This window comes from Panthera tigris, chromosome A2, assembly GCF_018350195.1.
Source record: "Panthera tigris isolate Pti1 chromosome A2, P.tigris_Pti1_mat1.1, whole genome shotgun sequence".
NCBI classification, from domain to species: Eukaryota; Metazoa; Chordata; class Mammalia; order Carnivora; family Felidae; genus Panthera; species Panthera tigris.
The window spans coordinates 103,596,448-103,609,259 of NC_056661.1; the positions used below are offsets into that span (position 1 = coordinate 103,596,448).

The window sequence follows — 12,812 nt, forward strand, 5'->3', positions numbered from 1 at the left end:
GTCATACATGATATTTATAGGATTTAGATAAGTATTTAATTTTGGCAAGTTTATATGTGGTTTACAAGTGTATATTAATGTTAGTTTTGGAGTGGATGTTGCTGAATAGAAACTACAGCTTCCAGGATCTTGTGCCTTATGATTCACCTCCTCTTAAGAGACAACAAACAGTTGATTAAAACCTACCACCACTCCAGGGACTCCTGTGTGGCTCAGTCGGTTAAGGATCTGACTCTAGATTTTGGTTCAGGTCATGATCTCAGGGTGGTTGGTGAGTTTGAGTCCCGCGTCAAGCCCTGCACTGTTAGTGAGAAGCCTGCTTGGGATTCTCCCTCTCTCTCTCTGCCCTTCTCCCCCTTTCTCTTTCGTGCATGTGCTCTCCCTCTCAAAATAAACTTTATATATTAAAAAACAAAACAAAACAAAAAAAACCTACCACCATTCTTGACATTATGGTGAAGAGGTTTATTAAGCACTTGGTAGTACCAATGAAAATCTAAATATACATGAAATTTGTCTTGTAGATATGCATAATTTCAAAAACACTTGAACTCCAAGGCTGAGAAAACTGGCATTTATACTTTAGTTTTTCCAATTTCTTGCCAGAGGTGTGAGGGTGAGACAGTCAAGTGAGCAACAACTGCAGTAGTAGTAATAATCCTTGTGACTTTATCTGACCTACATCTTCAATCGAATTCTTTTTTTCAATTATTTATTGAAGAAGAATATGCATGAAAAATGATCACATATTTTAAATGTTCAAATTTTCACAGTCTGATTTTATAACTTTGCGGCCAATGCCCAAATCAAGCAAGAGGACATTCTCAGAATTTCAGAAACCTTTCTTGTGTGACATATGGAATCGTACCATCTGTATCTGTAAAAAATACTTCACTCATTTATGTTTGCAGGATCCACATGTATTTATGTAGTTCCACTGTGATCATTAGTGCTGTATTTTACTCCATTATATGACTGTGTCATAATTTAGATACCATTCTTTTGATGGGCAGGTGGAGAGTTATACATTATTTCTATAATGAATACTGCTATTGTGAACATCTTAGTGTGAGTCTTTGAACTTATATGTGCATTTCTACCGGGTGTATACTTAGGAGTGGAATTGCTGGGCCCTGGTGTATCCTGCGTTCAACATCTTCAACCATTTGGAGAACAAGGAGGATTTGATGAAATATACCTTTCCTGTATACCCATCCATTCTTTAGGACTGACTGGTGATACTGTACACAGGATATAGTAAATTATGATAGACACGAATCCACAGGGATTCTTATCATTTTAATTATTCCAGCCATACCATATGCATAATTCATATTGCCTTATATTATGCTGAAGATGCCTAATATTAGCACAAATCTGCCTGGAGATCTGATTAATGAAAACATGTCTTGTGTTATAATTAAGAAATCTTGGCCAGATGTGAATAACTGGCTAATAGGTATATGTATAACAGTAAAGTGGACTGATTTTTGTAGACCTTTATTATAGGATGTCATTAATAGTCAATGTCATCCTGAAGTGCAGAAAATTCTACTAAATTTTAGAAGCGTTAAGGAAAAAGAAACTACGAAGCATGTTTAAATACTTTGGGGTTACTCAGTTTTTAATTACATAGGAAAAACAATTAAAATTTTAAATAGTCCTCTCAAGATAAAGGTAATGTAACTACACCCCAGTGATTGCAAACTATGTGGAAATAAAACATATCATTTTTTTTTTACTGGTAGGCTTTATCTCTGTGATTATATCACTTGACATAGTGTATTTTACAACAAAACTCAATAAATCTTTTAATATTTGTCTGTGAATTATATAATCGTCACCCCAAAAGAATCCATGTCAGGCTTTAAAGGCTGAATAACAGCAAATGACAGTGAGACATTGGGCTTGTACTAAACATACGTTTATGTTTTGACCATATAAACCATTATAATAATAAACCACACTATGCCTGCAAAAGATAGGACAAGTATATAAGATGCACTTCCTCCTTCAGTATTTTACTTACTTTAAAGCTTATTAGCTCATATGTTGCTAGCTTTCAAAACCCATTATTGGAGAAAACTAGCAACTGGGATGAAGAGATGGTAACTTAGAAGAGCAGCCTCCTTCTGGGTTTGTAATTAATTTAATTAGAATAGTGTGTTTGTTCTGTTTTATGTTATTGTGGGATCTTGTTTTCCTTTGGGTAACTTAGGACAAATTTCAATCTTGTGTTTATTTATGTTACTATTAGATTAGCACCAGTCTCTTCCATTAGAAGGTAAACTCAATGAGGACAGGGTATATATGTCTCTCAATGTATTGAGCCCTGTGGCTAGCCCCCAGTAACACCTGATAATAATAATAAAATGAGTGGGTGATTGTGCTGTAGGAAGTATAAGAAAACAAGTGGACAAACTCCACAGGAAAGCAGACACGAATTCCTGCAAGGCTGCTAGTGCTGCTCCGTGTTGTGGTTATCACGATAATCCTATTCATGACGCTGGAGATTTGGCTCTGGAATAGACAGGCCTTCCAACTTTTAGCTTTGGTGCCTTTTGACTATGTGGCCATTCGGCACATGAAAGCCCAAAGGTTCAGTCCTTGGCTCTGCCCAGAGCCCTTACCTGCTGCAACAGCCTCAACCTTGTTCAGCTGTGAAGCAAAATGATTTTATTGAATTGTATGTGAGAATGTGGACTGCAATCAGGCCAGTTTTTTTTGGGGGGGGGGAGGGCAGGAAATGGAGTAGGGGAATTGCTGGATCAGGAATAGGTTATTATTATCAGGTGCAGGAATGTCTAAGAAGCAACACTTAATCGAGGTCTAGAAAGTAAGATTTTTAAAAAGATCTTTCTTCATTTGAAGTAGATGAAACTATAAGTATGTACAAAGGCTGTTGTTATGGTTGTGAGGAATGCCCTCAAAATCTAGCATACAGTTCAAAATATCAGGGAGTATTTTACTTTACTGCTCTGTTTTAATTTTATTCAGTTCATCTTAATAAACTATAGAAACTGCCAATATTATCATATCAAATAATTTACTTAAGAATGAATAAACTGATGAGAGAATGAGCAACCCATATAGTAAGCCATTTACAGCATTTAGAGACTTCAATCCATTACAATAAACTTTTGAAAATGTGTCCTCCATCTTTAAAATTTCCTTAAACCATAACTTTTTTATTTAGGTAGTCTATTTTTGTCTCCAGTCAAAATTTGTTTGCCAAATCCTTATTTTTATTTTTTTGGGGATCTTATTTGAAATAACACATTCCTTAAAGAGATCAGTTTTTTTCTTCTCCTAATTATAAGCAAAGTGGAGAATAAAAACTTTCCACTGAGGGTGAAACACAGGCCATTTACTTCCAGTCTTATTTCTCTCTCGTCTACTAATAAATTGTTGCCCCCATCTTTCTCAAAGCCTTAGGCTCATGCTTGATGTTGAGCTTATTTTGATCTTCTGTCTACCCTACAGTTCTCTGCACCAAGCCCAACTTCCTAAATATTAGCTTATCACTGTCTTCCAGTTATTTCTAAACTATTTGATATACGATATTTGCTTTCCACATTTTACTGCATGAACCCATGTGTCCAACTCTGAATTGTGGTAATTTCTTTCAATATTTTCTTCCATAATATTTTTTTCTCACTCTCGAATGATTTTGCTGGGGAAAGGATTTTAGGCTCATGACTATTTTCCATCACACTGTGCATACATTCCATTGTCTTCGGACTTTCATTGTAACTAAGAAGAATTTTTTATGATTCTAATTGATTGTCTTCCAGTTGTAAGTACTTTTTTTTTCTTTCTGCATGCTTTACTAGTTCTCTCGTTTTCTACATTCTGTGTTTTAACTACAGTGTATCTAGGTGTGATTTTGTTTTCGATTCTTTTCAGGACCCAAAGTAAGTTTTCATTAATTATAGGACTTAAATCTTTTGCTAGCCATTTGTGTTAAAACCCTGCTTCTCTCTCTCCTGGAAATCCTAAATAGATACAAATCCCCTTTCATAGGTTCCCTGTCAAGCAGGAGCCTAAGGCCTTAACTGCCCTCCTCTGCGGGTGTTAGAACTCCAGGGTGGCAGCAGAGGCCACACGGGAGACCTGGACTTCACCCTGAGTTGGCAGTAACAAGGCAGTAACCCCTGCATCCATGCTATGTATCCAGTTGTTGACACAGATACTACTGAATGAGAAGACTTGCTGACATGCCTTAACTTAGACTAGCAAGTGCAACCTCTTCTCTATCCTAGGTCTAGTAAGAAATGACCAAACTATGAATAACATTTTGTTATTGTTACCTGGGCAAGGCTGGGTGCAGGTCTCCTCGAGAACCATTTTTTTATTACCATCTATAATGGGTTCAATGTCAGTGCAGAATTCTTCATCCACCACTTTGCCGAAATCATCACCTGACCCATCACTCACTACACAAGAAATGTTCCTCGTTCTGGTCCCTTCACCACACTGGGCATCCTAGAACGCAGGAAGAAATAACTAATTAGGAAAAGAAAAATAATTCATTAGCAAGCTCATCACTTACAGTCATCTTCTGCACCATTGATCTTGATTTATGAGCAGTTAAAGAAGCATTTGAAACCCTAGAGAAGAAGTCCTGTAGGACACTAGCCATAAAGTATACAATGAACAATTTATTTTTTTTGTAGCCGAAGACAGGCAAATAAATTTTCATTAAAATGAATCTGTCTCCAAATGATTTTAAACACACAGGACAGGGACTGCTGGTTATCAAAACTAATTAAACAGTTATGAAATAGCAAGGCACCTAAAATCTTTAAGAGGAAACATGTCATCTGTAAGTTCTGAAAAATATTTCTGAAACTAAATCCTGCAAATAAAGAACACTTCTCTCTCTCTCTCTCTCTCTCTCTCTCTCTCTATGTATATATATATGTATATATGTATATATATATATATTATTTTTTTTTTTTTTAAAGAGAGAGTGAATGTCAATAGGGGCAAAGAGAGAGAGAGAATCCTAAGCAGATTCTGCACTCAGAAGGAAGTCAGACACAGGGCTCTTTTGTATGACCCTGGGATCATGACCTGAGCTGAAATCAAGAGTCAGATGCTCAAATGACTGAGCCACTGAGGTGCCCCCCGCCCTGAGCTTGTTTTAAAGTAGGCTCCATGCTCCATGGAGCCCAATGAGGGGCTTGAACTCATGACCCTGAGATCAAGACCTGATCTGAGATCAAGAGACAGACGCTTAATTGCCTGAGCCATCCAGGTGACCCTCTATACAACTTCTTGAGATTTGATTACCTGTACTTGGCATAGAGACCACTGGCCATATTGCCATTGATAACAGGGCTTCACTGGGCAAGGCTTAGACTGTTCCATCAGGGCAGGGCATGGTCGTCCATCACCCTGAAAGGGCTGAGTCACTGTTCGTCTTCGGATCATTTTTCCTTTAAGAGATACAAAGTGATGCAAAGTGATATATTTGTGTAAGCATCTATCTTGAAAGACGGCATCACAGACATTTCTCCTGAGGAGATCCAAGGGACAAGTAAGTCTCAGATATTTTGAAAGGAAAGACCCTGATTCAACCTTTATGAAAATTATCTGGTAAGCATTAAAGCAAGAGTGATATTTCATATTCCTTGACTTTTAATCTAATGCTAATGAAGGTACAAACAAACCTGTGAGGCCACATGTTTGAGAGCATTCTGACCAAGGAGACCAGTCAGAAAGCTGACAGTTTATAGGACATTCCACCATGCAGGATGTGTTCATCTGCCAGTTCTTCTCCAGGCCAAGCTGAAAGGAAAGAGGTAGATCTGTTTTACTGACCTGGAAGGATGCCATGATGTGTCTTATTATTAGAGGGAGGATGGGAGGAAGAAAAAAAAAATAGTAGTGGGGAGGAGAGGAGAGGAAGAATAAGCAAGATGCATAATAAAATAAAATGGTATCTGGAGGACAAACACCCAAACTTAAAACTATAAAGTTGTTCAACCCACGAGAGTGGGAACAAAGGGCACAGGATGAACGGAGGAGTCCATTTACTCCATATACATTGTTGAACTTTTCAAATTAAAAAAAAAAAGTTTTTAAATTTTAGCTAATGCTATCATCATTTTTTTAAGTTAGTTATTTTTTTATTTTTTTAAATGTTTATATTTTGAGAGAGAGAGAGAGAGAGAGAGAGAGGGCAAGAGGGGGAGTGGCAGAGAGAGAGGGAGACACAGAGTCCAAAGCAGACTCCAGGCTCTGAGCTGTCAGCACAGAGCCTGATGTGGGGCTAGACCTCATGGATCATGAGATCATAACCTGAGCCGAAGTCAGAGGCTTAACTGACTGAGCCACCCAGGCACCCCTTAAGTTTACTTATTTTGAGAGAGAGAGAGAGCATATATGATTGGGGGAGAGGCAGAGAGAGAGAGAGAGAGAGAGAGAGAGAGAGAATCCCAAGCAGGCTCCATGCTGTCAGTGTGGAGCCCTCTGTGGGGCTCGAGCTCACAGACCGTGAGATCATAACCTGAGTTGAAACCAAGTCAGACTGTTAACTGACTGAGCTACGCTTGACCTCCTAAATTTAAAAAATAATTTTTTTTTTTGAGACAGGCAGCTAATTGAGGCGGGGCTGAGGTAGAAGGAGAGAGAGAATCTTAAGCAGCCACCATGCCCAGCACAAAGCCCAGTGCAGGGCTTGATCTTGAGCCACTCAGGCATTCCCGTTGTTGAACTTTTTAAATAAGGAATGAAAAAAAAGTAGATTTAGTCTCTAAATTGGTTTACTTTCCCTAAAGGAGTAACGAGATAGGTGTAAGCATGATTACTTCCCATTAGTTAAAAACCAAGAATATCACCAATATATAGATTTATAATTGTATCTTTGGAATATTATTTCTTTTTATGTATCATGTTAAAACTGAAAAACAAAAGGTTTAAAAGACAAATTATCACTCAAAAACTAATAATATAACATTGAAATAATATTCGATAATAGTTAAGTATGTTATCTCTCTCAAAAGGAAATACGGGTTGCCAGAATTTTTTGATTACGAATATTTTATACACATTTATTTTTTACAAAGATGTTCTTTTCTAAAACTGATCTCAGCAGCTAACTGAGGTATAATTCACTTATTTTGGTTAGCCTCTCATTAGATTCTGACACTGTGACATTTTATTAGCATTGAGTTCCTTCCTTGTTTAAGCATTCTACTTTTAAAATATGAGATTTCCAACTCATCTACTTTTATATGCAAACAGTTAAAAAGTCCAAGGTACAAAGTAGCACGAAAATAGAAGTGCTTAAGAGCTTGTGAGGAGACTACGGGTTTTGTTTTGTTTTTAATCCTTGGGATTTTTAAAATGGGTTTTAAAATGTTTGCGTGAAAGAGAATTTTATAGTGTCTATGGTATATAGTAAAAGATGGCCAAAGAAATGTTATATTGTGGTTCAAGTATAGCTCTCAGCTCTAAGTTGTCCACTGAAAGAGGATCAGATCAGTGACTGTATGCTACACATCTCTCCAGGCATTCCTATTATATTCTTCACCAGTAATACTTGACAAAGCTGAGGATTTGGTATGAACATTTTTACCATATCACTTAATTCAGGTCTCAAAAAGTCACTTAAATCATGGGAGGTTGGAGAAAGGAGACTTAAGGCAATTATATGCTAATAAGGATGTGTAACATTTAAGGCAGATAATAGTTTCATGGAGAGAGGGTTTGAATCACAGAATTCAGCTACTATGACTTATTTCGCTGCAGAGTTGAAAAGGATGTCTGTTTATAGACCTTTGTGGTATCCAGTGGTAAGACATTTTAACAGTCTACTATGGTTTTTTCTTACATTTATTGTTCCTCTTTTTTTCTTCTTCTCTTACTGTCTCATCTATCTAAACATGTGTCTAGCTAAATGAAAAGAAACCTGTTCAGGGGTCAAAGAAGAGGAAAGGAGAAACCAATTACTAGGATTGGATGAATAAATGTCTGAAAAACATCAAAGAAAAAAATGCCATATAAATCCTAGATAGGTTTAACCCTAATTGTCCCCTTTGCTGTGTAGGAATGGCATTATTTCTTTCTGGTTCTTAGGGAAACAGCAAGAGTTAGCGACTGCTGTTGTTCTGAATGCAGGGTTTGCACATGTATTAGTAGGTAGGCAATCAATCCATTATTTAAAAAGATAGCCAGCTTTTCTCAGGGATATTAGTTAATACTACTGCATCCATGGGGATGCATAAACAGGATAGGAGTTGTTTATTCCAATTCCTGTAGAGAGTAGCACTGTACTTCCTAAAGACAGTGATTACTACAATGTTATGATTTGAATCCCTAATTGTTACCACAGTATTCAAACAATGTAACATTAATGCATAAAAGTAAATTTATCTAGGCTCCTGGATAATTAAAATAACAGTTATTTCTCAAGGTTTTACTCACATTTCATTTAAGAAATAAAGGACTCTATACCTCTGTCCTGTAGTCACTTATTTTTTAATTGGTTTTGTATGATTTGGGGTTAGCTTTCACAAAGCTCTCAGCTATTTAATGTATATTTCATTCTGATCCAGGAGGACATTTACATGCACGTTTGCAAAAAAGGAGATATTAATCAACTGGAAGTAGATCAAAGCTCTCCAGCCAGCATATGACTATAGTAATGTTCATTAATACTAATGTTATTTTTTATAATGGTTACATTACTTTGATGTTACTAGTTTCAAAACCAAATTAATTCAGGTATAAAATTTATAACTAAAGTATGAATACACTAAATTATGTAATAAGATGGTAGTGGGAGGAATTTACTAACTAAACAACTTGTTTTCAGAACACTCAGCAGCTCCATTCCCATGGACAGATATAAGGAAGTTGTTAGGTCTACATGATAAAGATATCAAATGGATTGATATCATCTCCATCTGGAGTTTTCTCTTAGTAGCTGGAATAATTTACCATGGGATTATACAGCCCCCAAGATGTGTAGGTAGAAGTCATGGTCACCATGTCTGCTGAACCCTAATGAGGTCATAAGCTCCTCTCTATGTGTTCAAGATCTATTGAGGCTCCTGTTTATCTTGGTTCATGTTTAACCCAGCGGGGTTTAGATGCAGGAGGAGTTAAAACCCGTCAGGAATGTGGGGACCCTTTTGGTATGGAAGTCGGACAAAATAATTACAACATGAAGTGTAGCTTCAGGAAGAGAAAGGCCAACAACTATGTTTCCTCACATTTCATAAGGTCATACCTAGAAATGATGACATTACTTTTATAAATTGGAAAATTAACAGTTACAAGTCTCTGCACCTCAAAGATATAATGGCAGACTTCATTCCTTTGTTTGAATTTCAAGCTCTCTCTTACCCAGACCTGAGTACTTAGACTCTCACAGCTGGATATTAGATCCTAATATCAAAATCTGCTACCAAACCACATGAGATCAATGTTTAGCAACAGAGAGAATAAATGATGGCTCTTGGCAGGTGTCCCAGGCAACACAAAATTCACATGAAATTACAAAAGATGATGAGTGGTCTGATTAAGATTTATTGCCTTTATTCACCTTGATTACTTATTGTTCCCCAAGCATTTCTTTCCAAATAGGCTAATTAGCATACCTTTGGGCTCCAAGCAGAACAAAATACAGGAAATTATGTGTAGAAATCAGTAGTTGGACAGTGTTTCTTTTCAAGAGGGTGCTTAACAGCCTCTGAGTAGTATAGAAAACCATCTGCTGGCAATGAGCTGCAGTGAGCACAGGTCACTTGGCTCAGCATGAATTGAAATTATTAGGGAAGAATTTACTCACAAAGATATAACACAGTATCCCCTCACCTCTTCACAATATTTCAGGTCAACCGACTTGCCATCACTTCGAACACAATCCAACATCCTTGTTTTAATGCCATTTCCACAAACTGCCTTCTCACTGAGCTGACACGTGCTCCAGTCTGAAAGGAAGGGAGCCCATCAGAACAGAAGGCTATGTATGAAACAGATTTCAAATGAAACTCTGATGACCTGAATCCCATATTTAATTCACAACTGCTTCCTAAGCCCCACAATCAATCATCCCACATGCGGAGCATATGGGTCCCGGCTTTGAACATATCAAGAGTCAAATGGAATTGCTGGGGTTGCACATAGCTATGGGGATTATTCTTGAAGGCAGATGTCTACCTGACAATCTTGACAGCTAGCCTTTTGGTGACAGTGTGAAACTGGCTTTGGCCTGCAGATCGAATGTCACTTAAAAACGTTTTTTTCCTAATAAAAGTAGAAATTTAAATTTTAACATTATTTCAAACAAAACACTATTTCACTTACTGTCCATACTTAGAATGTTTAAAAATATACACTTATTTATTTCAAAATCACTTTGGCCATATCTATTTAATTCTTTTATTTCATGTCTTTTGCAAAGTAATTCTTTCAATCTTTCTTTCCAGGGTAGCATAGCATGGCCCAGAGAACTGTGACTTCTTTGTATCGTCAAAGGAAATGGAAGAGAAAAACCTAAGGAGACAAAAAGCCAATCTGACTGCTGTGTGTTAGTGCACAATGTTTAGAGTTTGTTTCAGCGGGAAAATTACTTGGGAAAAATTCCAAAATAAGCTTCAGTGTTGCCTTACATCATATAAACCAACGCATTCTCTTCTTTCTTAGAATTTGCGCTGATATGGTATGAGATGAGGGTTATGGGAAAAAATGAAGTCATAATAAGTCTTTTCTTCTGAAAAAAACATTCATCCTTTTTCATCTGTACCTTTGATAACGCTGAAATGTTTGTATCTTCTTCATACGGTTTTTTGGTAGCTTAAGATTGCTGACATTTTTACCTCAGACTAATCATGCTTATAAACTTCCCCCACACCAAGAACTTTGTCCTAGTATGTTATAGGTATTAAACATCTTCTGAAGAAGAAAGACATCTTTCAATAAACCTGATACTTATGGGAAAGATATGTATCTTTTATTTGCACCTTCCCAAAGTGGGAGGATGTCTTCAATAGGATCATTTAGGCTATTCACAATCTACCTTAAGGGCTCAATGTCCGTGTGATATTTTCATTCTCTATCCTGATGTTTACTGAGAAATAGATAAATATTTCTGTCATTAAATAAAGAATTATCTCTGGGAAGGTAAGAAGCATGTCCAAAAGGGACCCAGATGGAGGGGAACAATACTTACGGGAATACTGCTGAGCTGAAAGGCACAGGATTTGGCCTTTAACTCTGTGATGAGATGACTATGCACATACCTGTTACATTATAATCATAGTGGAAGCAGTTTTTGTTTAGGTTACAAGGTTCCTTCTCAACAGCATTAGGGCAGGCTCTTCCTTCATCAGCAGGTTGTCTGATGGGATCAGCTGACCTTTGCCGGAAACTGCTTTGATTGCAAGGCTGACAAAGAATAATACAACTCCTCAGAATGGTGAATCCCCAGGCACACAAGAGCTAATATATGAGGGAGAGCACTGGAGCAGGAGTTAGAATTTTGGGGCAGAACACCTCAGTGTCGCCATCTATAAAATCAAGTGTCAGATGAGTTTCCGATGTCCCATCTAGCTATAAGATGCTTAAGAGTCTGTGTGTCAAATACCAATGAATACATCCCATCACACATATGTAAACACACACATGTGATCATATTAATTATTGTAGATCACTAATACGGAATTTGTAAACAATCTATCTATCTAATATAGTTTCTTGGACCTGAAAAACCATTTTAAGGGTGATTTTAACATATTAGTTATTATAGATCATGAATACAGAAATCTATCTGTCATCTATCTATCTATCTATCTATCTATCTATCTATCTATCTATCCGTCCGTCCATCCATCCATCCATCCATCCATCCAAGTTTCTTAGACCTGAAAGACCATTTTAAGGGTGGCTTTAAATAACTAGTTTTAGTGACCTTTCTTTTCCTAATGGGCACATATACATGCCCACAAACACAATTCAGCAGTTAAAAAAGACTAGCTTGCCATTCTGTTACTGGCACAGTCTTGTTCTGAAAACATCTGGTTTCTAAGAACAGGAACTTCAGATATGATGCTATGGAATTAGAACAGAAAATCATTTGCATACCCTTATTAAAGAGCTGATTCTTTGTCGTTATTTAACCTGTATCCAAGTCCACCGGCAGCCCTGTTTTGCCCCTGCTCTATCAGTTGGCTGTTAATCAGCACCTTTAATAATGTTAACCCTGAGATAGAAAATTAATCTCACTTTGAAAACACACATCATAAATTCTTTGAAACTGTCTTATATTGTATTTCAGCAAATTAATTCCACATTAGATGTATTCTTCCCGTGTTTTTGATGCCATTTTGAAATGTACAGCTTTGCAGAGGTGCCTGCGCTAAGCCACATTTCCTCCTACATGCTCAGCCAGTTCTGTTTCAAATGACTCTGCCCAGGGTCCTGTGGAAGAGCCCCTACGGGCTGTTGAACTCTAGAAGCTTTGTGTGATTTGAAAGTCTCAGCTGGCTTTCCAGGCCCACAGAGACACGGAGTCAGTGTGTGGAAAGAGATTCACTGACACACAGCTTCCTTCTTTCGATTCCCTTTCTTGCCAGGATCTTCTGCGTTTCAGTGTCAATACCCCTGCTGCAGTATCCCCACTGTGTGAAAGATTATTCCAACAATTTAAATAAAATGGATTGGGCAAAAAGCAAGGGATGACAATAACCTGACACCATTAAAGTACCTTTACTAGAGCTTCATTCTTTTTCCCTTTACCTGGAAGGAATCATTATCACCATGGCAGTTTTTAACATGCTGTGTAGTTATAAACTAATCCG

General features: G+C 37.3%; 1 protein-coding gene across 2 annotated transcripts in view; it reads right to left on the minus strand.

Moving 5' to 3' along the window:
- The window catches only part of THSD7A (thrombospondin type 1 domain containing 7A), a 437,882-nt gene that overhangs the window by 22,975 nt on the left and 402,095 nt on the right, over nucleotides 1-12,812 (minus strand). For both annotated transcript variants that reach the window (XM_042967298.1, XM_042967289.1), the window contains 5 exons: nucleotides 11,256-11,400; nucleotides 9,829-9,944; nucleotides 5,676-5,793; nucleotides 5,296-5,441; nucleotides 4,311-4,485 (listed from right to left, as the gene is read on the minus strand). In XM_042967298.1, coding sequence (XP_042823232.1) covers nucleotides 4,311-4,485; nucleotides 5,296-5,441; nucleotides 5,676-5,793; nucleotides 9,829-9,944; nucleotides 11,256-11,400 — 700 coding nt within the window. The remainder of the gene's footprint in view (nucleotides 1-4,310; nucleotides 4,486-5,295; nucleotides 5,442-5,675; nucleotides 5,794-9,828; nucleotides 9,945-11,255; nucleotides 11,401-12,812) is intronic.